This window comes from Taurulus bubalis (assembly GCF_910589615.1).
Source record: "Taurulus bubalis genome assembly, chromosome: 9".
NCBI lineage: Eukaryota > Metazoa > Chordata > Actinopteri > Perciformes > Cottidae > Taurulus > Taurulus bubalis.
The window spans coordinates 6369885-6397427 of NC_136597.1; the positions used below are offsets into that span (position 1 = coordinate 6369885).

Genomic DNA, 27543 nt, shown 5'->3' on the forward strand with positions numbered 1-27543 from the left:
ACTGCTGTGTTTGCAATCTATTCAACCTTCAATATCAAGAAGAGGCGGCCTGCACTCAGATGTAAGACTCCTTGTATTTCCTTGTCGTCAATTTTTTGGGGACAATTACAATTCTTGAAACCTGAAAAACCACAAATCCTTACTTTGCACACTTAAAGGTCAGTTGTTGACATGCAATTTAAAAATGTATTGCCATTGTTTTGGGCAGAACACTATTAGGCAATTTTTATTTTGCGACTTAATATCTTTTTGGCTTGTTTCGCTGGGTCGTCCAAGTGTTTTTAAATTGTATTGTATAAAACATGATGTGCTTTTTGTAAACCAACGGAGGCATTTTTAAATGTATGACACACAGGAAGCCAGTGCAGATATCTCAGAGCTGAAACGCATTTTCCTGGCTTTAGTGAGAACCCTAGCAGCATTTTGATCAGCTGCTTAGATAAATGTACTCCACTACATTAATTAGTTGGGCATACAAAGACAAAAGCATTGTCCAGTACTTCCAGATCTCGCTGCTGAGATATATTTCTTGTTACATTTTCAAGATGACAGGCCAGACAACTAAAACATTTGATCAAGTGAAGAACTTAACAATACTAAAAACACATTAAAAACAAATCGTAGCTAAAGAATACTCTTTTAAAAGACCTTTATATGTACTGCTGTTGTGTCTTAATTAAAGGTTTTTTTGCACAATTATTTGCCTTTTGTTTGGTCAATTTGAAGCGCTTTGTGTTCCAGGCATGTTAAATAATAATGACTGAGTCGGCATATCTTATGTGCGTTATGTTTTGTTGCCTAATTTGGGCAGGAGCATAACGCCTAAGGACTTTGCGATCGCCAGAGTTGATCTTTGTGGTTTTGATGGAAACATTTAGACATTAAGACAGATTGCCATGACATTTTAGCACAAGCATTCAATCTTATCAGCAAATGCCTGTAAAACCAATGTCATTCCCATTAGCCTCAACTGTACTTTGTGTTACTGATTAACACATGTTAGCACACTAGCATGCCAATGGTAAAGATGGTTATATTATGTTCTGGTTATGGACATATACCTGCACTACATCAGCATGTTGGTATTGTCATCAAGAGCATTTTAACATCCCAACCAAAGATATCATGAAGTACTCTCATATGACTTAGTGAGACAAAATAAACAATACATTTTATTTAAGATTTTTTAATAGATGTATATTTGGAGGGAATATGTGTGCCTGTGTAAACTATGTGTTTGTGTTGTGTTGGTTAAATTATTATTATTTTAATTTATTCTGATATGTAGCTTAAGCGTAAGTTCAGTAAGGAAGACCATAGTTACTCGCTGGGTCATTCAGGAGCCAGGCTGTGAGCTGATACTCCATCAGCTGATTGGGGGGCGTGAATGACCCAACCTGTCAGAGCGTTTCCCTAAGCCAATCACAGCGTTGTTGTCTAACTTTAAATGGTTTCTCCGCAGGGCTGTCAGTTGTCATTGCAGCTCTAACCGAGGCGACCCTCCTCCACCAGACACCACCAGTCAGCAGTGGGTCATGCTTGATTCCTCAGCGGGGTTACAGCAACTCTCGGCTTCTTCTTCTTCTTCTTCTTCTTCTTCTTCTTCTTCTTCTTCTTCTTCTTCTTCTTCTTCTTCAATGTCAACAACTTAAAGAAGCAGGTTGTGAAGCTCACTTTGGTTTCTCAGGCCAAAAGTCGTGGATTGGTGGAGCTGGTGTCCACAGTTTTTTAGGGTTTTACTGACTTTTGAATTTGTATTTCAGGATATTGTAATTATTTTTATTTATTTTTACATGCAATGTCTTTTTAAAGGCGTGCATCAGTTATAAGCCATTAATCACAAAAAAAAATGAACTTGCCAGGTTCTGAAAAATCTGTTTGCCTGGTCAGTCCACCTGACAGACTAAACAGATAAAGGGAGTTTTCACAACCACAAAGTTTTGCTGGATATTGCTTATCTATGAGCAAATTTACTAATCATCATTTAGGTCATTAGTTACAATTTACAACACCTTTGTATTAAACCATTATAAATGACAACTGATTATAAAGTGGCACTATTTGACTCAAATCCACTGACAATATTTTAACCCATTAATAGCTTTGATTTTACATTAACGGCTAGATTTTGTTTGCAACTCCCATTATGTTGCTTCTCTTAACAGGCTCTTTGAAGTAGTAATAATGTCACTTTTTGTACATCTGGTCAAAACAAATATCAAAGAAGACCTTGTGGCTAAATGGAAATATTCATTAAAAAATGCCCTGTCTTGCTAAGCTGGCTGTGCCTCTGCCCTCCTGCGGGATTCCCCATCTGAGCTCAGCAGCCAGTCTGGAGGGACATGCGGTTTGTGGTGGAGGTTTGGCTCTGACTGTCTCAGGGTGATCTGGCACTGGTCTATAATAATGCAGTAATATCCCTCCACCATATGGTCAGCCAGAAGCCCTCCACAGTCCATCATAGGCATTCTCTAAAGTGCAATTGTCACAACTGTTTCATGGGAAATCACAACTCGATTGCATGGCTGCACAAGATAGCCTTCACCCACAGCATAGAATCTATGCTTATTGAAACCCAAGTTATTGTGTCAGCAAATGAAAGTGAAAAGTTGTCGTGCCGTTGTGTGAGAATGTTTTTTCACCATGGCAGTCAAGCCTATAAATATTTATTATATTCTATATTTTTGTTGACACTGACTAGCTAAATGTTACTAGCTGTCACACTGAGTTGTTCAGATTCCAATTTCAACAGAAGGCAAAAGTTGAAAAGTCATACTGAACAATAGTGTAGTGCCTAAAGAATATAGATTTGCATACTTTATGGAGCAATGTGTTACATGTACTGTAAACTGAACTTTTACCTTTAATCTCTCATAGACAGTAAACAGAAAATTTGCCAAAATCTATGCCACAAAAAGAAGAAGAAAAACTGTACAATATAGTATCAGCCATCACACTGAGTGTCCATACAATCTAGTATACAATATGACTGAAAAGGCACAGGCAGATCTGCATATCCTAAATTTGTATTAATTAAGCACTTCGAGAAAATAATATAGAAAGACAAATATATATCATGGACCAAGGACCAATGATAAAAGCACTCTGCGCTTTCATCCTGCCAAGCCGAACAGGATCCAGTTCCGACAGCTGCGGTTAGAAAACACGTTTATTAAGGGACTGCTACGTGAAACCACAAGTCGCTTCCCGCAGTGACTGAAGTGCACATCTGCACACTATAAAGCGAAACAGTGGGAAACGTGAGAATAAAAGACACCTCAATGCCAATGCCAAAACACACTGCAGGCTTCAGGTTGGAGGTTTGTTTAGAGAGAGAGAGAGAGAGAGAGAGAGAGAGAGAGAGAGAGAGAGAGAGAGAGAGAGAGAGAGAGAGAGAGAGAGAGAGAGAGAGAGAGAGAGAGAGAGAGAGAGAGAGAGACACTCCATTCTGCGTGCGCTTTTATTTTGAAAGCCGGCTGTATCGGTGTCTGCGGCTTGAAGTTGACTTGAAGGAGCTCGAGCACTTAGCGGCACACTCACACGCAGCGCACCACAGCGACGTCGATGGATTTGCCTTACATCCTTTTATCGGCTTTTTTATTTTAATGATTGGATGGCTATCGGATCGGGTTTTCTTCTAATTGAACAAAAGCTCATTCCAACGTGCCACCTCTGAGCGGACAGAGCCTTTACGCATCCCGGGAGCCGGGGCAAGAGGGACCCTCCAGGTGCGTGTGTGTGCGTGTGTGTCCACGTGTGTATTTTGATTCCTCAAACTTTCTTCTTGGTCACACAGGTGTGCTCTCATTGTGTGTAACGCAGGGCTAGTTGTCCAGCTGCACTTTCACTTTTGTCAGGTGCGTACGTTAGATAACGCAGCTGCGCTTTACTTGTGTCAATATGGGCGCGCTGATGAGGTTTGCGAGTAAAACAAATCTAATCTGTTGCTCAGCTTGCTTGGAGTTATTGCAAACCCCAGTCGAGACTTCACACAGTTTGCATCAGCTGTCATAGATCATGCTCAGTAATGTGAGAGCTCATTGATCACAGGAGGACTGGGCTCCTCACAGCAGGAGTAACATCTGCATCAAACAATGTCACCACAGAGTGAGGAAGTTCAGGTTCCATACTTCAGAAGTAACCTCGTCCTGCGTCTGGTTGAGACAAGCTGAGACAAGCCAACACCGAAGCCAGTAAACATCAGATGGCAATCCAGATGCGGTTTAATAAGCCAACCTGCACTTAAAAAATATTTATTTTATTGGTTAGCTCACATTTCCACTGTATTTCTGTTTAGGATGTTCATGTCTATTTTACAGTGCAGTGTTTGAGAAAGTTAAAGGGAAAGATAGCTCAAATGGCATTCATATTCATAATTTCCTCACACAGGAATGTATTAAGAGGTTATAGTACAATGTCAGTGGATCCTTGTTGGTGATGACTATGTCCGTGTCAACTTTTATGGGATTCTACCTTAGTTTTTGAGAAAAATAAATACAAATCATCAAAAATGACATTATGAAATTAATAATTCCCCATATTTTAACAAACCATTTAGATGTTATAAGACACTTTCAATTGATTCTTGGTCAAGATGATCCCTACTAGGTCCAATGTGATTGTACTGTCCAGTTTTTGAGACAATTAAAGGGAAAGTCAGTTCAAATGACATGCTATTCATATTTCCTCATATTTGAACCTTAATTAAAGAAATTACTTGTTGTAATGTTATAGTAAACTTTCACTGGGTTCTTATGTATGAATAACTATGTCCATGTCTATTTTCATGTGAGTTGACTGTACAGTGTTTGAGAACATTAAAATACTGTTTCTACTACAACTGCGACTACAACGCTATACTGCTACTGCTATTTAAATTACGACTTACTTTGACAGTAAAAACCTGCAGCTTTTCCTGCATTGTAATTTAGCTATTAGCTTTATTGGATAATACAGTTTAGCTTCCAACTTATTTCAGCTGTCAGCATTCCAATGCATTTACTGCAGGAAATGCATTTGCTAGTTTGTTTTATGATGCAGTTAAATGGGAATTCTGTCTGGTCAGGTATTTCTTCTGACCTGTAGATTACCTGCAGAATTAGGATTAGACATTATATGTGAGTCATAGGCCTGTTCAATACTTGGCTTCAGCTTTCCAGTGTTGACACTCTTCTTTTTTTTTAACCCAGGCTGCTTGGTTTCTTAGAATTAAGATCAAGTTTAGACATGCAGTGCTGATAAGGTCAAGATAATAATAATGACCTGAAACTAAGAATCTTTGAGTTTTCGTTACCTTAGAATGAAACTTTTATATCTACATATGGAGCAGTTCCTTCTCAGCGAGTTTGCCATGTTGCACCGCCATGTTTCTACAGTAACCCAGAACGGACAAACCAAACACTGGCTCTAGTGAGAGTCTTTTCCGGTAGTTGTCCGACACACTTGGACATGTATTTGGAAGCGGAGGGGTGTTCAGTCGGCTGCAGTCCACACCCTCACCATTAGATGCCACTAAATCCTACACATGGCTCCTTTTAATGAAAACTATCTGTAGCTTCCTCTTCTGCGTCATGAGGTGACCGCACATGCTGTAATGACAACGCACACTGTTCAATTGTTGCCGCTTGTGAAACGAACAGCGGGTTTCAGTCATTTGTTGATTTGTTGCGTCTTGGCTGCCTGCCACGCCATGACTTCACTACTTATGGCACATTGTGGCACATTCGACCAACCAGCAAGTCATTGAGTCATTGAGTTTGTCAGCTGGCTAATGACTGAGGTGTCATGTGCAGTTGTAGAGCGCTGAAATGAGCTTGTAAAAGCTAGATGAGGAGGAAGGTAAATATTTAGAGGGAGATAAACAGGGCAGAGAGGGGAGAGAGAGTGTATTGTCTGGATAAATAACGCATTGAATACATATTCGGTAAATACTGTCACATGTTTAAAAGCATTTTTAATTAGCTATGAAGAATTGTCTTCACACGTCATTGGTACACTGCTTTGAAGTGTAACCTTAACGTTCTGTCCCAAAATAGACAGTTTTGGTTTCAGTCAGTGTGACAAATTGGTGCCATTCACTGGTGATTACGCAGCTGACAGTAGCTCCTGTGTTTTTTCCTCCAAAACATCAGAAGCATTTCTGAGCTCTCAGTTGACTGGAGATTGGAACATTTTATTGACGAGACACGCGGTGGCTGTGCTGCTCTGAAAGTCTGAATCCTATACAGGGAATGCCTCTGCTGAGATGGCTAAGATGGCTAAGCACCTCTCTGATGGTGTGAAATGAATACACTTGCATTTCATATTGATCTTCTCTCTGATCTTGCTGCTGCCTGCTTTGAAGTTGCACGGAGCTCAAGAGTTGCATCTTTAATGACCTCTAAGATTTGCTATGTGTCGACTGTGATAGGACAAACATATTGTCTATATTAGGGGCATGTCTGTTATACATATGTGCTGACTGCGACTCAAACATAGGCCAGAGTTGACAATGTGCAAGTTCACTGTATCGAGGATGGGTGGATGTGTTTTCTGTGTTTCTTGCAGATGTGTAAGCATGGATGCTGATGTGAGCTTAATGAAGGGTTCAGTTTAATTAGTCCTGGGATGTGTGTGAGGCCCAGTGTTCTGTCTGGTCCAAGTAGGACGTAGATGTGTGAATACGGTCGACGCTAATGCTGACAAAGATGTGGGCATGATGGAAGCAGCCTCTGGTTAGAAAAAACTAAACAAAGCCTTGATCAGTGATTTCCAGTCAGCTGTGCAATAGTGTTCCTGTGAAAGAAATCTGAACTAAAAACAAATTTGGCATACAATATGCTAAATCATGTTCCTGTTTAGAAATTGAATTTCAGCAATCTAAATTTAAATTGTGTGTGTGAGTCTGCATCAAACAATATCCAGGCTGTGCAGTCACTTCCCTTTCCAACAAGCTTCATGCAAAAGACTTGCTTCCTCCAACAAGGATACATCTTGAAACCCAATCTAATCAGATTTTAACATCAATTTTAGTCTCATCAAATCTTAAAACAAGATTAAAATGAAGAAGGATTTCATTTGACTGCTATTTAAACGGCCAGTTTGGTTTTTACTTTAAACTACATTAGATTTAATTCTGTTTTAACAAAACCATAAACTCCAATTAAAAATGTGAGCCAGTATTATTTTTAAACTTACACTTGAGGAGGTTTAACTTTTATTTTGTATCTTTTTAGAGAAGGATTGAACACAAGTAAACAAGTTCCTGAAGAGACCACACTCAACCCAGTAAAGTATTGATTATACTGCTAAATGTATATCAAGATACTGGGAAAGGAAGATATTTTCCTTACAGTAAAAACAGTTTTTTTCCTTACTTTGTTTGCATCCTCTATTATTTGTTATTATACACATTTATTCAGCCAACAAGTTTTTCTCTGCCGAGCCATAAAGATAACTGACGTTTTGGCAATGCTTTGTTAATGAATACAGAGCAGCCGAAAGTTAACATTTCCCTCTTTTTCTATTTTTATAGCCTACTTTCTAGGTTGTGACAACACCTAGATTTATTTATTTATTTAAATTTGGATAAGCGAGGATCTCCATATGGATTAAACTGTATTTCAATTTAGTTTAAACTTGGATTTACTAAATGGGGAATGGTTTTCAATTGCGCAACAGAGCTTTGCTTAAATTGAAATCTGGATTTACTCAAATCTAATAAAAATAACCCTACAACCCAGTCTAAATGATTAATTATGAATACTGTATGACAAATTTTTTATCTTCACATTCTGATTTCTGAGCTTCATCAGACGTTACTATTACCTTCCATAAATAGTCGTCATAATCAATTTGGCCGTAGACAGAACATAACTACCAGGATCCAGCCTAGAAAGCGTCAAATCCCTTTTATAATTAAAAGTGTTGTGCGTCATCTTCCAACCTTAGCCTCCAGACTTCAGGACTACATCAATTTTGGGGGATGACCATGCATTTCTCCTGCCCAAGATTGAATTTTGAGAGAATCGGCCAATTCATCTGAGGCTCCATCCATTACTGCTTAAGACGATTTACTGAGATGAGCAGTAAGTGGTGCTCATTCTCCAGTCAGGTTCCATCCAGGAGTTCTCACAGTTTTGATAAGTCTGTGCCAATTTAGGCAGCCTGCATAAGATTGAGGGCGAAAACCAGTATTTAGCTAACGAAAATTGTATCGGGGAGAAAATATCCGATTGGAGCATTCCTATTAGCACATGTAACCGGCACGGTTTCTCATGTACAGTATTGGTGTTGTGTCAAGGTACAGACGTTACATACAGAGCTGAGCTGCTATGAGCAACGCTGCGTGTCCATAAATCAGCTGAAATCCGGAAGGCTCATCTCTATTAGAAGATGACATTTTAAGGATTTCTCAAACCGAAAAAGGCCTACAACTGTTTCTATAATTAAATACATACATTTCAAGTCACATGCTCTAGTGCAATGTTGTTTAAGTGACAGAACTAGTGCTGACAATAAGTGGAAGCACCTATGTTACTGATACTGTGCAATAAATATTACAGTGTGTGTGCGTGTCTACCTGCAGATGTGCTGTCCTTCAAATGTAATATTGCCCAGATGTTGTGAGATGGTATTTAAAACCACAAGCTGGGTCGCCTACATGCTCTCAGGTGGCTGCAAACAGTGATGCGCCTCAGAATCACAGATTTCTTTCCCCACACTCTAACCTTTTCCAAATTTCCCCACTGACAGAAGTTATTGAGCGTCTTGATACCCTTTTTTATCAGTCGGATTAGAAAGTACTGTTATGCCCGGTCTAGGGGAAACCTGAATGCAGCATACTGTTTCTCCCCCATTCCCAAATAAGGACCAGTACAGTCCACAATATGTACTCATTAGAATGGGTTTAAGCCCTGAGTTTGCCACCAAATATGGATTGTTGGCCACGAATGAGGTGACAAATATCCCTTTTTCTTGACTCTGACAAATACGACAAGTGATCCTCCATTTTACCCAAAATTTGGGGGTTCTGTAAATCACAGAACCGACACAAGTGGCTTACGCAGTCCGTTCCCCTCTCTACTGTGTGGGGGTGACACCACAGTCACCACAAGACATTTACTTGCACAGGGACAGCACGGGAAAAATAGGATTCTAGCATGTTGACATCCCCAGGACTTTCTTCCTATCCGGCGTTTTTGATTACATGATCTGTATCAATCTGTAGTAACTGCCGCTCAACCTTGTATGGCCCACAGAATTTAGCCTGGAGACAGGAGCCAACCACATCGTAATCCAAACTCGGTTCCAGGGTCAGGTTGTTACACACCTCCTGACCTTTACCCACCAATTTACACTGGAACAGCTAAGTCCAAACACCCTTTGGCTTCTTTAAAGCGGATGCAATGCGTTCAAATGCATTGAAGTAGGAATCCACCTCAGGCTCACATTGCAGCTATCTCGGGGAGAGTGTGGGGTTTGATTTGTTACATGTGGCTGGGGAGCGACACTCGGCTGGCGTTTCAGTTCTAAGGCTCTCACCCTAAGGTGCATAGCCTCCACTTCTTCTTCGCCGGCGTAATTGGAAGACTTAGGGCGTGACGAACGGCACAGGATCCTGGAGCTCCACGTCAACTTTCTTCGACCCCTCTGTAGTAAACAAAACAACCCCCTCTCCCCCAGCTTCTCAGTCACGCATTTGTATATCAAACAAGAAAGTAAGGAGCATCAAATCCACCTTCCTCCAGGAAAACCACAAAATAATTGTGTTATTGTTAAATTGTGAAAAAGTATTTGCCTCCTTCCTGGTTTCTTATTCTTTTGCATAATAACTGGTTGTGCCACCTTTTGCAGCAACAACTGCAACACGCGTTTGCGATAACTGGCAATGAGTCTTTCACACAATGCTGCAGAATTGTTTTAATTCAGCCACATTGGAAGGTTTTCAAGCATAAACGGCTCGTTTAAGGTCATGCCAAAGCATCTCAATCTGATTGAAGTCCGGACCTTGACTCTCCAAAAACAAAAACCTTCATTTTGCTCTTTTTGTGCCATTCAAGATTCAGGATTTGCTGGTGTGTTTCGGATCATTGTCCTGCTCCACAACCTAAGTGCGCTTGAGCTCGAGGTCCCGAACTGATGGCCAGACATTCTCCTTCCAAAAAGTTTAACTTTTCTATTCCTAGTCCACAGAATATTTGCCCAAAAGTCTTGGGGATCAACAAGAGGTTTTTTGGCAAATGTGAGACAAGCCTTTGTGTTCTTTTTGGTCAGCAGTCACTTTCGCCTTGGAACTCTCCCATGGATCCCATTTTTGCCTCGTCTCTTTCTTATTATTGAATCATGAAGACTGACCTTAACTGAGGCAAGTGAGGGCTGCAGTTCTTTAGATGTTGTTCTGTGGTCTTCTATGACCTCCTGGATGAGTCGTCAATGCACTTTTTTGTAATTGTGGTATGCCGACTGATAAATGTTTCTCATCTGTTCTTGAAGTGATGCATGAAAGCATGAAGTGTTACTTTCTAAGATCTTTTAGCCAACTTCTCTTTGTCAGACAGGTTCTATTAAATTATTTCATGATTCAACAGGTCTGGCAGTAATCAGGCATGGGTGTGGTTAGTGAAATTGAACTACCTAAACCCTAAAAATGTGGTTAGTCAAATTCATGATTTATCAAGGGGGGGGTGGGGGGGGTACATCAATATTTTGTTTTGTTTGGCTGTTGGTTTATTTTCTTATCTGGGTCCCTGATGTTTTTTGTGTCTTGTTTTCAGACTGTCAGCAACTGGGAAACAGCAGAAGTACAAGAGCCATACAATCCAGGATCTGTCTCTGCTGGCATGTTCCAGAAATGCTCAACGGTGCAATGAAGACCTGATAACCCAATAACTCATGAGTCTCCCACTGAGCACACACACTGAAAAGTTGCAGACATCAGTGTTGTGTGTGTGTTTACACACTGTGCTGAGATAAAGCACTGTGGAGTCAAGCACTTAAGCTCAAGAGTATGGTCCAACTGTCCACCTCAGTCTACCTGCTGGGAGGCCTTTTGGGTAAGAAACATCTGCACGTGTTTGTGTGTCTTTGTCGTGGCCCTTTCCACTGCAGTTAGTGCTGAACTGATTTTTGTTTTTGTCCGAGTGTAAAACATGGAATTGTATGCCTGAGTTGTCCATAATTTGCAGATTCATACTGACCTTCTAGCCAGAAGGTCAGTATGAATCTTAAAGGTACAACAAAATCAAAAACAAGTTCAGTTTAGGCGTGTTATCCAAATCAAGTTCTTAACTTCCAAAGTTTATATATGAAGTCTTTGTTCTTCTATGGACTGTGTTTGCTTGCTGAGCCATTGCAGAGAGATAGTAAAACAAAGAGGGCATACTAAAAAGACTGGAAGATCCTCACTCTTCCTCATATATATATATATATATATATATATATATATATATATATATATATATATATATATATATATATATATATATATTCCATTCCATCCCAAATCGCATATCTTATTTAGGGTCGCGGAGGCGCTGCAGCCAATCCCAGCTGACATTGGGCAAAGACAGGGTTCTCCCTGGACAGGTCGCCAGTCTATCTCAGGGCACATATAGAGACAGACAACCATTCACGCTCACATTTACACCTACGGGCAAACTAGAGCCTCCAATTAACCTAAGCTGCATGCCTTTGGACTGTGGGAAGAAGGGATCAAATCCGGGCCAGGTCGAACCATGATCAGGTCGCTTGCCAGTTGTACGCCATTCATGGAGTAGGGGGCTTTAGGCTTGTAGTTGGGCAGAGTCACTTGTTGAGAGCTGGTGTTGCAGTTTCTCCGTACTGTCGTTTAGCATCTCTCACTGTCTTGATATGTTGACTCTTTAAACCAGTCCTTGTCCACACTTCTAAATACCTGTTTCTTATGCAACCTTAGCTGTCTGAGTTTATGATGATACACAGCAATCTTCAGCCCATTCCCAACTACACCGTGGGTGGGCCGTGCATCTTCGACCACAACAATGCCCCATGCCCTGCAGTCTTGGCACCTTAACTAACCTACTTGCCTTGCTCCATAAAATAGTGCTGTTTTTCTTCGAGACTGATGAGGTTTGCATAGTAAAAAGAAAGTGTTTTGCTGCAGGAGCATTTCGATTGACCTCTCAACAGCTCACAAAATGTCCACGTTGACAGTGGCCTCTTTCACCACAACAGAGAGAAGAGTCTGTTGTTGAGATGATTGAGGTCTTTTATGGTCCTGATAAATGATCCTTGCAAATCTCATGGTGTTTTCTGTTGACCGCAGAACCATCTGCAGGGCCAGGTATAGTCCTTTGAAGTGTACAGAAAATGTACACTTCAAAGATATCTTTAAAGATATCGCCCTTGAATCGTAGGATCAAAGCATTACAGTCTCTGGAAAAAGTGTATTTCAATCTCTTTGCAGATGATTGATTTCAAATGTCACAACGACACTGAGTTTTCTAGGAACACAGTTGGACGACATCTGTTATATATTTGTTTCAGATGTCGCGGTAGTTAAGCCAGAACACGAAGAATACTGATATAAGCACACATGTCATCAACTGTGTGTGAACTGTTACGGTCAGTGTGTTCTGGCAGTCTTGTTACTCAGGAATGCTTTGTGATGTATAACACAGTGCATGACTGCCAGGAGACTTGTGCTTTTGTGACTTTTCTCCCTAAAAAATGCACATGTAGTTTACATGTGCATTTTTGAGAGATAAGTAGACACAGCAGGGTTTTATTACTTATTTAGGGTGTAGCCAATAGATATATATATATATATATATATATATATATATATATTTTTTTTTTTCTTATTTTTTCTCTTATTTTACAACTTGCCAAATGCAATGTCACTTGCATAATCAAGGTTTGGTACTTTCTGTATTTTCATTTTCACACTTTATTCAGTGTGAATTTGTTCGTCCATCTTGCTGTGACGGGATCCAGCACTGCACACATCGCTCAAAAGGATAAATTAGAGTAGAAAAGGGACATATTGAAAAATGTCCTTCTTGTCAGAAAGCGTTTATGAGGTTGTAAGAGAGTATGTCATGTCACTTTGGATTATTTCAAGTTCAAGTGTCTTCATCTCAGCGTTTTCCAGATGCATGAGGAGACTTGTGAATGTGTGAGGAGATTGTATGTAATGCAGGCCCTGGAAGATTGTTGGTGTTTAGAAAGATGGTCAAGATGCATTAAACATGGCCAGCAATTGAAATCTTAGTTCCTATTTTGGAAACCTGACAGTTTTTTAAACCAACTGCTGCAGTTCTCTCTTCATTGGAGCTTTTCATTGAACACCTTAGACGTGTAACAAACGTGGAGCAAGTGTTTAATATAAATAAAGAGGTAGTGAAGTAAATTGCCTCATTTCCTCAGCATGGTTTGGCTCAACTTCACTCACTTGTGGTACGCGAGGCCTTGTTACAAAAATGTAAAGGGTATCAATTACTTAACCATTGTAACTTTGAATTCTTGAAGAAAACACTTTTTTTTTTCGGCATGCCTCCACAGTAAACAAAGAATCCAAAAACGAAGCAAAGTCTTGATGAATTGAAGTAATGTGGGCCATGTTTAAACATCCTCATGAAACTGCCACACCATTATCTTCAATGTGACACTCATTGAATCCTTTCATCAACAACTACACACAGGAACGTCGGCACTTCGCCAAGTGTATTGCAGTAGAAATAGTGTACAGCGAAGCGTCGTAGTAATCGAGTAGTGTAGGTAGTGTACAGTGTATCTTTGTGTGCTGCCATTGTTTTAAAATCTGGGTTCAGTGAATAAGAAAACTGGTCGCTATTGGAGGTAAGTTGGTCATCAGAAATGGCGGATTTGTGCAGGATGTCTGTCCTGTGTTTGCGTTAGCATCAATTCTAGTATTGGATCAGCTAGTTTGAAACCTCAACCGAGGTGGTACCAAAAGAAATACCAGGTACTAATCCACAATGAAAACCAAAAAAGAGCGAGTTGAGTTTAATAGAGCTGTGCCATGCAGTGAAAATGCTGAAAAATGCTGGGGTAACTGTATGCGGGGAAGAAAGAATACAGAGTTATAGGAGGGTGTGTCCATGGGTATACCTCACCTACAACAGCCTCTTTAGCGTTAATACTGTAAAGGTTCTTAAGAGGCCGTTACTCTTAGCATATAGTACTTTCACTGCAACTAATCCCTAGGAAGATATTTGGTGTAATGACGTGATAAAAGACGAACTGCTACAGTGGCATAGTATGTGTTTTCTCCATCACACATAAAACCTTTAAACTGCTAAACCACATGGATGAGAAAATATTTCTTTTGGGAAGGACTGCGCAATTGCGGTAACCACTTTTAACCCCACTATGATTGGTAAATGGGTTTCTCTACTTTTACAAAATGTGGTCTTTCTACTTTCAGTGTCTCCTTTTCAATGTAGAGTGACATGCAGCTTGGCCAACATTAAGTGTACTCACTCAACTGACATTTTATAGATGCAAGTGCACTGCTGTGTGTGTGTGTATTTCAGTGAAAGAATGAATGAATGCAAGCAAGGACCTGAACTTCCTTCCAAAGCTTCATGTGTATGATGCAGTTCTTAAGTTGAAGGTGCAATTGTTTCATGTTTTTGTGAGAATGCGGATTGAGTTAAGACCCAAACTGTTTCAGGAGAGAGTAACTTAGTTTCAACTCCTGTGACACAGTCAAATAACTCAATTCCACAACATCAGTTTGTCAATCTCTTGCTGTTTGATCACCCACCCTGTGTGCCTCATGTGGTCATATCCCAGGGGCCAAAGACCTTTCTGTTTTAAAACGCATTTCTACGATTATGCCTAGCTCAAGGGCACAGGCTGCACACTGTTAGATGTCAGGGGTGGGAGCATTTAAGTTTCAGGATGTAAAACATTGCATTTGCCCCAAATTAGATGTTGAATGGTAAGAACAGAGTGTGGTGAGAATGCTTTGGACTTGAGGTTAGTTGCATATCCTTCAGCCCGTGTTTCTGTTCAGCGGTAATTTAATTAGTATAAATAAAGTGAGTAAAAGTGGAAACTGTGCAACCCACTTACACTGCCATGATACAATCAGCTGGCTAGATCTAGAGAAAAAAACACACAGTCTGGTCTTATATTTTTATAATAAGAAGTGGTGGTTGTTTCTTTTTTTCAAAGCAACAAGCACATACTCAAGCCTGCTATAGAATGCACTAACTGGACAACAGTGTTTCTGTGAGTTGGCACTGAATAATTAAATGAAATCCTCCGTCTTGTTAAATGAGATTAACTTTCTTCACCAGTCACATGTAAAGCTGCTGTCAGTTGTGCAGAGATCTGTCAGCATATGCAGAACTAGCAACTTTTCCCACACTAAAGTCATATTAAAGGTGTTGCTTAATGGCTCAAGCAGATATTGTATGTAAAACCAGGGACTGGTACGTGAATAAATAAAACTTCAACCAATTATTTTCTGGGCGATCTGGCTAAAAAAAAGGACATAGATGGCTACATTGATATGGATGGATATGAATGAACAGGCAAGCCTCAAGACAAACAACACTGGAAAGATAAAATAACTGTCTACATTTATCTTTAACAAATCATTAAATCCAAAGAAAAGCACTGATGAGATAAACACACATCCTAATTATTAGAAACACTAGGTGCTGGCTCTTCCTCTATAATATCCTTTTTAGATTTTTTGTACCACACATTGCTAAGTTTTAATGTCAACAACCTGCAGCGAAGGGCAATATCAAAACTTTCTTCACCCCTGACAATCATGTGATTATGTAGTCCTCATAATTATCTGGCCGTAAACGCATGCTGACAAACTAAAGTAAAGAGAAGCATTGACCGTTAACTAAGACCGAGCTCAGGATTCCCAAAGAATCAAGGTTCTGTCGTCCCTTCCTTCCCTAATTACAGGATACTCCCAGTTGACACAACTCACATTTTAGTGCTGAAACTGATATATCTGTTTCAGATGTCGCTGTAGTAATGCCAGAACACAAGTTAATGCAAAGATAATGTTATTTCCTGATCACAGCACCCATACACCTTTTGTAAAACTGAAACTGGAGCATATACTGCAGGGAAATTAAGCAGAAACAAAATGTGACTAGCTGTTAAATTTGACTTGCAAATTGATCTTGTACCTTTATCAAACTAAGAGGAACCCGGTGGATGTCTGGATGGTCAGAGAATCTATTATACCGACACATGCATGACTTTGTTCTGCTCCGCTTCTTTTAACTTGTGTCATAAAATGTAAAGAATAAAGCTCTGGCTGAAGCATGGTCTTCCGTAGAGACAATGAAGACGGATGGTTTGCAGAAGACAACTGACGTCTCTTAATGATACAAGCACACATGTTATCAATGTATGAAGTGTTAGGGTCAGTGTTGCAGTCTGGTTACGCAGGGAAGCTTTATGGTGCATTTAACAGTGCAGACAGTAAGGAGAGTCAATTATTTATGACTTTTGTTTTACAAGAGGCAACCTTCTGGTCTGAAAAGTGAAGCCGTACAACAGTGACTCACATCCTGATGGATCAATTTATTTCTTCCATGTAGGACTCCAGAATGAGTCTATCTACTATCAATTTCTGTGTGAACAGGGACAGCCGGCATGGTGGAACAGCAGAATCTCTGTGTGAAAGAAGCTTATATGTCTGTCTGATTGTCCATTCGTCTAACTGAACAAATGGTAAAAATATTGAAACATCTACACAAACTTAAATCTGATTTCTTCTTTGACAAGAAACCCATCTCACAGATGGAATCTCAGATGGATTCGTCAGAACTTCAGTTTATAATCCCAAAAAAGCTTTCATTACCATCGACGGCAACATTGAAAAATTAAAAAAATGTACAAAGTACATACCGTAAAAGTCGGGTTACAAGCCGCTCCTACTTCCGATCAGTGTCCCGCTGTAGCAAGCTAGCAGCAACGCTAGCTAGCTCCCCTCTCCTGCTGCTAGCTCCCCACTGCTGCTGCTACTGCCCAAGTCGGGTGTCGAACCGGGGCTGGTCCTGCTACCTTCGATGGTTGTCGGGGATCTAGCGGAGAGCTAGCGGGGAACTAGCATGAGCGCCAGCTGGCTACAGCGGGGAGCAAACAGGGACACTGACCGAAGGTAGTAGCGGCGTGTAACCCGACTTTTACGGTAGTATTTTTAAATGGATTCCTCCATTTGCTTTCACACCCTCTTTGAAGAATTAACCAACTTCCCAAATTCCCATATTAAAAGGTGATTTTAACTTTAAATTAAACGTAGATCTGAAACGCTGCTCCATTTCAACCTCCCATAAGCCTCTCTACTCCTCATCTACAACTAAACAATATATGACAGAATGCGGACTGACACATAACTGGCAACTACACAACCCAATAGAGAATGTCTTACTAATCCTCATACCACAAAACATAACACAAAACACCCCGCATTGACTATTTTTTTCACCAACAACTCTCTTTTGCATATAGCCACAGAATCCATCACCCACTGTATCATTATTTCTGACCATAACCCGATCACCCTTCACCCACACTCCTCACCCAGATGACACTTTTAATACCTCACTTGGATTTTTTTTACAGTATTTCAAACAGTAATGGATATCCTTCATAGAAGCAGCACGCTGACATAAGCAAAAGCATTCTGAGACGCAAAAGTAGTTCTCAGAGGTAAATTAATAGCATATTCCACAAACAAACCAAAAAGAAGAAAGACAAGAGAACATTTTCTACAGCAGGATGTGAAGGGACTCTCAAACGCCCACAGGCATGTTTAGCAAAGAATTACTCAAAACCGACAACAACATTTTGGAAATACAAATGGTAAACTTCTGATTCATTTAATTGCCCCCAGGGCAGGTGCCTGGACCGAGTTTGAAGAAGAGGGTTTGATAAAAAATTATACCACGGTTATGGATATGTGTGGAAGCAGGAACAGTGGTGCCATCGATGCAGAAGGACAAGTTGTGGTGGGATTTGTTTTGTGATTTGGAGCTGATGATGGGTTCAGATTGGTCGCCGTTGAGTTTATATGTGAGGTAGTTGGTGATGGTAGAGTGGACAAAATCATCAACATACTTGTTTATATATATGTATGCATGCAATACAAAAATCAATAAAAAAGATGATATATCTGCTTCTGCTGCATGAATTTTCACTTTAAAAAACACAATAATACACTATCATCAGGTTATGGAGGCGTAACTCTAAATGTGTGTGTCAGTATAGTCTACCTAATTAAAGTAATGAAATAAGTGACATGAATAATGCAGTTCAAAATAATCACTTGGTTGATTGATTTGCTGGTTTAGTCAATAACAATGGCGGATTGACACCTGTGTATCTTTTATTGGGACATTTTAATAGAAGCTAAAAGACAGTGGATATGAATGTCTTCACTGGAAACATGAGAGGATTGTCATTTTTATTTTAAAAAACCTTGTGTTCATGTTCAATAGCAAAGGCAGAAGTAGTGTCATTTAAACCTTAGAGGAGAGGACAGAGTGTCGAGGTTTTATTCCATGTGGATAAAAATGTGTAATAAATAAAAGTGGACATTCTTCTGTGACAACGTCGACGGTCAGGACGGTCATTAAACACTAACAGTGACAATATTAACATGCACTATTGTTGGATTTTAAAGTTTAAAAAGCTGAACTCTTTACTGACTCGGCATCTGTTAAAATAATGACAGGGCTAATTAGACTTGACGAAATGACGCAGATGCAGTTGCCCACTTTCCCGTATAAGACAAAGACTACAGCAGGGATGAGCAAACCTTTTGGCTCAGGGGTCACAATGAGTTTTAAGATGTGACAGATGGACCGGGCCAGAATCAGATGGATGGAAAGTGTTTGTGTGAACTAATATAAATTAAAAGTAAAAGCCATTAACTAAAAAGTAGTGGTTCTCAAACTTTTTGTCACACACCACTTTGGAGGAAGAAAAATACTCATACCCCACCACCCCAACAAAATTATAACAAGTTGCTGTATTGTTTTTGAAATAACTGTTTGTGACTTCTCCATCTGTGCTTTTTCAAATAAAAGAATAACAAAAATCACTTTCAAGTAAACAACTAAACAAAACAAGTTTAAATATTTGGCAATAAAGAGTTTTACTGAGTGTTGCAGTGCACATCTTTTTAAAACAACAACGCACAACATGCAAAACAAAACGTAATTAGTGCAGATATGTGTGAGTCATCAGGTTGTAGTTTCTGCAATGAGCCTGTTTTCTTTAGAGTGTTCCTCCTGGGGAGTGGGATCAACTGAAACGCCGGGAATTGCAGGAAAAAGGCGAAATGAGTCTGTTTCTATTGTACCAATATTTGATTGGTCGGATTAAAAACCCCAACGGGCCGTAGTTTGCCCATACCTGGTCTACAGTATCTTTTTTTTCTTTGCCCTGAGGAGTGGCCTGAAATCTGAATATTTTCCTTATCCAAAGTGGGGAATTAGTCAGATCCTAATTCTGTTTTGTAAAGAGCAGGGGAGTAATGAGACAGGCGACAGGTAGTGCTCCTTTGTTTGACTGTATTCTGGACATCTGTCATCTTCTGTGTTTTCTGGCTTCTGTAGGCCTGTTTCTGCTATCACCTGTTCTGATGGCCCCGACACCAGCCAGCATGTGCACACCCTTGAGGACTCTGAACGACAGCCTCAGCCACAGGCGACGGTACATGGTGAGAGAACAATGGCATGGTTGCAAGCGTGTCTCAATCGGTTTGGAAGCCAGCAAGCAAATGTCACCCTTAAATACCCACCTTCTAAATATCAGCATCTGGGTCTGAAGCTGCTGTGATCAAGGGTCATTTTTAGAAGCTTTGTCCACTTCTACTGAAGTTGGTGATTTCCAGCCAACTGGACACATATAGAGGAGACAACAATAATCAGAAAATAAATAAACAGAAAGAGATTTTCCACAACAAATAAAACATTGTTTTCTGTTTTCCTTCAATGAAACTTAAAGGGACACAAAATTCCCATTAAATTGTCATTTCAGGGTAATAGTTGTCCTAAACAATTAATTTGTATCACACAATGGATCTGTACTTTCCCTTTATTCGTCATGCACAATATATTGGATGCTGTTTATTCAATATTAATTCATATTACTTGTATGTGGAGCCTGTGTGAGAAGAACACTATTTGTTTTGCCAATAATGGGAAAGTTATATTTTTTGTGACAAATGTTTCTTCACCCATGTGGAAGTCATCAGTGATTGGTCCAGATGGGTCATTCATGTGATGAACATGACACATGAGGGGTTTATTACCCTGATTAAGTGTTTTTTATTTGTGGGATTTCTGAGAAGTTGCTTGAATGTTCTAGTTTTGATAGTAGATGTCATAGTCAATTAATCAAAGACAACCCAGGTTTAAAGCTATCTGAGTTAAGAAATGAATATCATTCTCTCCCTTTCTCTCTGCATTACAGAAACACAACTTCCCGATCAACTACACCATTAGGATTCATCATAAGGAAATCTTTAAACTGTCAGACATCAACAGAATGGTAAATGTCACAACTCTGTCTCTTGATTTATTGACACCTTTACCTTTTCCTGTCAAAGGACAAGGTGGAGGTGTCGCACATTCACATAATCTGATGAACGTACTGATACCATTTCTCTCCTCTGCGTAACACATCAGAGGTTACAGGTCACAGGGTTGGATGAGCTGGTTCTCCAGAGGTTGTGGTTCCAGGTCAACCAAGGCGTGTTAAAAAAGGTAGGAATATATGTAAACAGTTTGTGTCATTTATTAAAACCAGTGCCCTTTTCCTTCTCTCCCAACAGCCAAGTCTGAGCTGTAAAAATGATTATACGACTGCAGTTTACATTGAGTTTGGCCATTGATATTTGTAACATAAAGCATGTGTTGTCACTGGCAAATGTTTCTTTTAATTCGTCTGCTATAAAAATGTTATTTCAATTGGTTGATGGTCATAAAATGCAAACAGCTGAAGCATGACCACAATGCAGCCGTTCAATGCACGGCACAAATAAAACACTGTTCAGAGACAACAGAACAGTGGTTCAGTCAGCAACTCACTTTTGACATGTGATCAAATGCAGTTTTGAGTTGAATCAGAAGGACAAAGCATTCATCAATCCGTCAATAAAGATCAGAATTTGAAAATGACAAGTAAGTTATTGCCTGATTAAGGAACAGGCACTAACTGTGTGCTGTCCAGGGACAAGAGCTTCAAGTGGTGCTGCGGCGCCCACACGTTTTGTATAATAGCGTGTGCCGCTCACCTGAGCTGCTGACAGTCAGCCAGGTTTAATTAGGGATGAGGACCTTCTGCTCTGTCCACTCTGTTGGAGTCTCATGAACCGATTTAACTGGGTTTGGTGTTGGTCTCTCTCGCCTACTCTTGTTCCGTTGGGTTCTCTCTCTCTCTCTCTCTCTCTCTCTCTCTCTGCTGGTTTGTCCTCATGCCCACACTTAAAACCAAGCACACTTACAGTAAGTGTGCTTTCACACGTAGCCAAGTGAGTACCACTTACAAAAATGGCAACACCCTTAAAGTCACACTTTATGCGCACTTAACCTAATACTGAGTGGTCCTCAAAGCTAATTAATTCACTCGATTCATCCCATTCTACTTCATCACACCAGTATAGCGGTTGACAGCAATGGAGCTGGTTTTCCGAACAGCATTAATCACCAAAAAGGTTGATTTCATCAGATCCCAGTACAACGATTGTAGGTAGTTTATTGTTTCTCACTTATTACAATTTGGAAAAGACGCTGAGCTTCTTGAGAAAAGAGTCACTTGTACAACTTCCACTTTTCAAAACAATAAAATAAACATTACCGCCTCTCAGGTGTGTCACATCAGTGCTTAATTAGAGGTTGGCTCTTTTTTTAAACTTTTTTTTTGCACTATGCACATTGTATTAATTAAGAAGAGACTCCACTGACTTTTTTCCCTCGCATTTTTATTAAATACATTTCCTTAAAGTGCATTCATGAATTGTGAGTTTTACTTTTTAATAACACATTTTGTGTTGTCAATGTACAAGGAGTCTGAAGATCTGAATGGAGAAGATAGTTGGGGGGCTTGTCTGCGGTCTTTAAGGTCTTAAGCATCTTTTTGTCTGAAAAATTTCAGATCATCCGAGTTATGCCAGAGAGACATCCTTCACGTCCATACAGCACTGAGTTGGAAAGACGCTTTCGGGATGCGGAGGGCGTCTTTGTACAGTCACATCCCGCTGAGGTAAGCTTCAGTTCACATATCTGTCCCACAGCTGCATTTAATTCCTCTTTTAATTGAAGCAAATCAGTTAGTAAGTGAATTTCCCTCAGACTTTAGAATGTCAAAGCAGTGTATTCAGTTGTAACTTGTGTCTCCATTGAACTGTGTTAAACCATGTTGGCCCAATTGTAGCAGCGATTAAAACAAATAACCTTTAATCATTTATTTCATTATAATTCTATCCAAAAGTTTGAAACTAACATGAATTCTCCCCCCAAAAAGGGGGACCATGTGACAACATATTACTCATTTGTGGTCTGTGGTCTAATTGGGTCAGACTATAAATCCCTGAGGTGAACAAGTTTGGGAACACTTTGTCCAGTAAGTAACAGACACGGATGTTTCGACAATTTACATGCATAATTACCGTTGACATATTAGTCATCTTCCCCACAGCGCCCTGTGGGTACTTTTGAAGTACCCTGTGAGTTTTAAGTCAGCAGACAGTAAGTCTGTAGAAGCCGGATCACATGCCTTAATTGTGATATTTATCTGGTTGGTTCTTCCTTGTTATTTGCAGGTATGGAGTCAGATCAGTGTCAATAGTATTGAATGCAGCCAGAAAGATTCACAAATGCATTTTGTGATTTATGAATGAATGAACTCCTCCACACAAAAACAACTTTTTAAAAACAACTTAGAGAAACGGAGTTTTGATGACTCCTTAACGTTATGTTTAGGTATAGGCTTTAACATGTGGGATTTAGACCTAATTTTGACCTCTCCAATACTATGACTCCTTTTGATATAATCCACTGTCATTACCTTTTTATTTTTATTTCAGGCAATTTCAATTTAAATACATTATATAGCCATGTTAATAAATAAGCCTATCCTTTTATATTAATCATGTAGTAATTGTTGTTAAGTATAAATGTTCAGACTTTGTGTCCACAGAGATCTTATTTGAATGCACACTAATGCCATGTCTTAGTTACTTGTATTTTGTCTACATATTGTAATCTACCTCAGTGTAAAAAAATTACTTTATTTGTTAATACTTTTTTTTGCATTTAATCTTATTTTGGTTCTGTACTCATACAACACTTGTCTTTACTGTCTCACTAAACATTGTGTGTCTTTCGTTATACATTAATTGTGCAAGCTTACTAAATCTCGACAGTGAAAATATTAGAGTTTTTCAATAATATGTATAATATTTGTAAACAAAGTTACGTCCATAACAACTAACTCTGCTTACAAATATTGTAGTTTCCTGCCATATAAACTGGATGTTGATTGTTCTGCCTGCATGTTTTCTCTCAACCAAAGCACAGACTGTCCAAAAGGAGGGGAGAGATCCCCTCCTCATGTGCTTCTTCACGCAGGACACTGATTTTTTACTGAAATATTGAGTTTAATGTTATCCATTCATTTAATTTGCACACATTTATATCTGCAGAGGGCTGTCGTGAAAACAAGGTATATCTGTGTTCTGTAATCGTTTCATTCATTCCAACTTTAATTTATCAGTTTTAATTCAGTGATTGATATCAAACAGTTTTTGTCAGTGAACTTGTAGACAATTGTTAGGATCGGCGTTGTTTTCCTTGCATCCCTTTCTCAAGAAGATGCAAGCAAGAAGAAGTCAGAAGAAACTCTCTTCTACTCTGGAACCCACACGCATTGCTGTTGATTAATCTCTTCTGAGATATTGACAAGATGCGCCTCATGGATCATTGGCTGTCTCTCACACATGCGTTTTTGTGTGTGTGTTTTTGTGTGTGTGTTTTTGTGTGTGTCCAGGTGTTCCAGCATGAGCTTCCAGAGACTATCCAGGACACTTGGGATCATTTAACAGAGGAGCCTGACAGAGTGCCAGAGTCCAGCTGGCGATTTGCTTCACCAAAGTTTCTCCTGGACAACTTCTGCCACACCATGCACTGCCTCTTCAGCGAGTGCTTTGCCAGCACAGAAGCACAGCAGGACTGTGAGTGTAACAAAGGAAACCCTCTGGTGAAACTGCAGTCTGTCACTTCAAATGTAAAACAGAAAATATGTTTTCTATGTGACTGTACTATAATAACAGAGACTAACACACCAGCTGTGCAGGCTGCGTAAAGAACAATTTAAAGAAAAGAACAACAATTCTAAACTCCGCAGGCAGGACAATCTAATATGTTGGAGTCATGACGCCCAAGGGTCCATCTACATGTTGGGTCAGCCATTGGCCAAGACACTGACGCCATGATCTGCCTCATGTTAATTGTGTGGAGCAAACATGTGTCATTTCTTCATGCCACATGCCATCAGCAGCCAAATAAAGTATCAGATTAGATTTGACAAAAACTGAATTTAGTTGACAGTCAGGACAGGACATAATGGTTTGGTTGCTCAGCCTTACAATAGAGCATGTTGTGTAAGTGTCCACCTTTGCTCTCAGTCAATGAATTCCCAAGCTCAAGATGTAGAACTTTATTTGTCCCAAATTATCTGACTTCACTTGATTCTCTCCTCCGCTACATCTCAGTGGCAAATATTGTACTTTTTACTCCTCTGCAATTAACTTTCAGCTTGTGTTACTTTACAAATTCACATTAACAATATAAATATGATAAATATACAAATTATGATGTTATTATATCCATAAAGCTGTATTGGCCCCCCAGGGCCAGCCTATGAAGTAATCTACTTCACATACTCCAGTCTCAATTGGCCATTTGAGGAATTGCAGTCTTTGGCACTTTGGAGATGAAGTTGAAGCTTCACAACACTCTGCCGGGTCCAAAAACTGATTGAACAATCCCACACATCCCTTATTTCCTCGTTTTGCATGTGACTCACACAACCCATCGCTGTATGTGTGCTACAGGTGTAGCCTGTAAAAATAATTTTTAAAGAGCACATCTGCTCCTCGAACGGTTCGCATCCATTACGTCTTGTGAGGCGTAATACTTTTGTACTTTTACTTAGGTGCCAGTTTATCCGCTGGCTCATCTTGCTTGTCGTTAGACATTGGAATCAAAAGAGTTGAAACGCAATAAAACTGAATGTGTTCATCAAAACAAGATGTCGTTTGTATTTTAATCTCAAAATGATCCCAAAGCTTCATTGTGTATAGAAATTAGTAACGTTTTCTTCTGGGGTAAGAACCCCGACACAGTTTGAATGTCTGAATGGAAAATACTAAAATGGCAATTGTTGTATACTACAAAAAGTCCAAATAACCTTAATACTAGACTTCATGCATGAATTTGATATATTTGTGTGGTGTGCGTGTGTGTTATTTATTATGGCCTGGGAGAAAAACGTGTTCCTTAGTCTACTTGTGGTATTTTTACGTGCTTGCAAATTTACTTCGCGCGCACATAAAAGTAGTAGGAAGTCTGTGTCTGGTTTGTAAATGACCCAGATAACAACGTGATAGTGGTCAAAGTCTCTGTGATGTAGACACAATCCTGTGAGCAACACCAAGTAGTGCAGTTTATCAAGAACAGCTGCAACTACTTTCACTGTGACTCCTCCAAAATTTGAAACCTGAGAGTAAAGTTGTGCTTAAGTTGAGTACCTCTGAGTTGCCCCAGGTTCATATCCATAAAGCATGCCAGTTAAACACATAGTGAAATGATGGAATATTTATGAGAGTGACTCAAGTTTATCTTCTTGTCTTCTTTTCAGACTGTGTTGTTTCCTATTGGAGGAAAGGCAGATAGACAGACTTCCATACCGAAAGCTGAGAAGAGGCCAGTGGGTCTGATGATGAGGGATTGGTATCATCATATCCCTTGAGTAATATGGAGAGGGGTAAAAGGACAAGCCACACGGAAACAACATAGTTCAGGTCTGATTTGTGAACATCAATAAGTCTTTCCCAAATCCATCAAACGCCAAAACAGACTGATATTGTATGCACAGCAACGATATTCATGGAGATTTCATGAGCATCTGAACTTTCTGCTAAAATGTAGTAAAATCTCCTCATCAAATTGATTCCACTGTGGATTTGCCAAATCTGCCCCAAAATCCTGTGATGTCCTCCATTGGACATGTGAGGTTCACCTCAGAAAACAACAAGAAGCAGTAAGACATTGAAGTGCTTTTATATTGAGAAACATCTGCTGACTTGTGCCATAGCCAGACGCCTCTTTTAGATATCAATGAGCTAAAGCAAGCGCAATGTACATGAACTGAACTACAAACCTACAGGCAACCTGATTACTACTGTTTTCTTTGTTTTACATTTTGTTTTTTAATACATTTTGTTTTTTTAATTTAGTGAAACAAGACATGGCACGAGAGACCAAACATAACTTAACACATTGGGTGGCATGACGAGAATAAAGCATGCATTGGGTACAGTGCAAAAGTAAAAGCTTTAATCCCAGGGTGTGGGATGTGTGTATTGGACAGTCTATTTTAAAATGTTGTATTGTTTTACATTGTGGAAAGGGTTTCCCTCCCTTAAACAATACTGTTTTCTCTTCTCTCTTCAGTTGTCGACTATGCATTTCTTACTTGCAGCTTACATTTCAAGCATTATTATCTAGATCTGTGCCGTAGCCCCACATTGCATATCCAAAAGCTGTCAAAACAAGTTGGAATTCATTTTTGCCCCATTTCATGCATCTCTCTCTGTCCAAGTCATGCATTTTTAAACTTAAGAGTTGTTTTTCTTAATACATAGAGTTGTCTTATATAGTTAAATAATCTATAAAAAAAAGTGCAGTTTGATGTTTCTTACAGTTCGCCACAGCAAACTAAATTGGCTTCCTAGGCTGGTTTGAGGGATTTCCAGTTGTTCTTTTAAGAATGTCAGCTCTAAACTTGCTAGAAATGAAAGCTGTGAAAGTGTAACCGGAAACTCAACATCCAAATCTTTTACACGTTTAACAAAAATATTTTACTTCAAAGCAAATCAGTTTCTTCTATCGTTGTTTTCTGTACGAGATTGCCTCTCAGGTTGTGTCAGCTTTACTGTTTTATTTCTTTCCACTCAAGCAATTAAACTCGAGGCTATCTTGTTAATTTTTAGGAATACAATATATTCATACATATCACATAGATCATACTTTAGTTCAAGAGGCACAATGATTATGAAGCTCAACGTATAAAGGATAATGCAAATCTATGAAAATAACTTGCATCATGCTTTGGGCACCTGAAGGACACTGTAGGCCTTCTCGGAGTCTTTTGAACATCTGGGGCTCACGATTATTTGCTCACTTCACACATACAAGGTGTCGACTTTTATCTTGATGCGTCTGTTTCAATGCCTGCAAATCCTGACTTGCTGGTTTAGTCAGTCAGTCATTTCCTCATCCCTTCATT

The 27543-nt window shown here is 39.5% G+C and overlaps 1 protein-coding gene across 1 annotated transcript; it reads left to right on the forward strand.

Annotated features, from left to right (window-relative positions):
• Positions 1–10987: 10987 nt before the first annotated feature.
• Positions 10988–25093, forward strand: il34 (interleukin 34; the record flags this gene model as incomplete). Its single annotated transcript, XM_079224104.1, has 7 exons — positions 10988–11033; positions 19587–19690; positions 20446–20523; positions 20661–20738; positions 22129–22236; positions 24022–24231; positions 25088–25093. 7 exons carry the CDS (start codon positions 10988–10990, stop codon positions 25091–25093), a joined length of 630 nt encoding a protein of 209 aa, XP_079080230.1.
• Positions 25094–27543: the final 2450 nt, after the last annotated feature.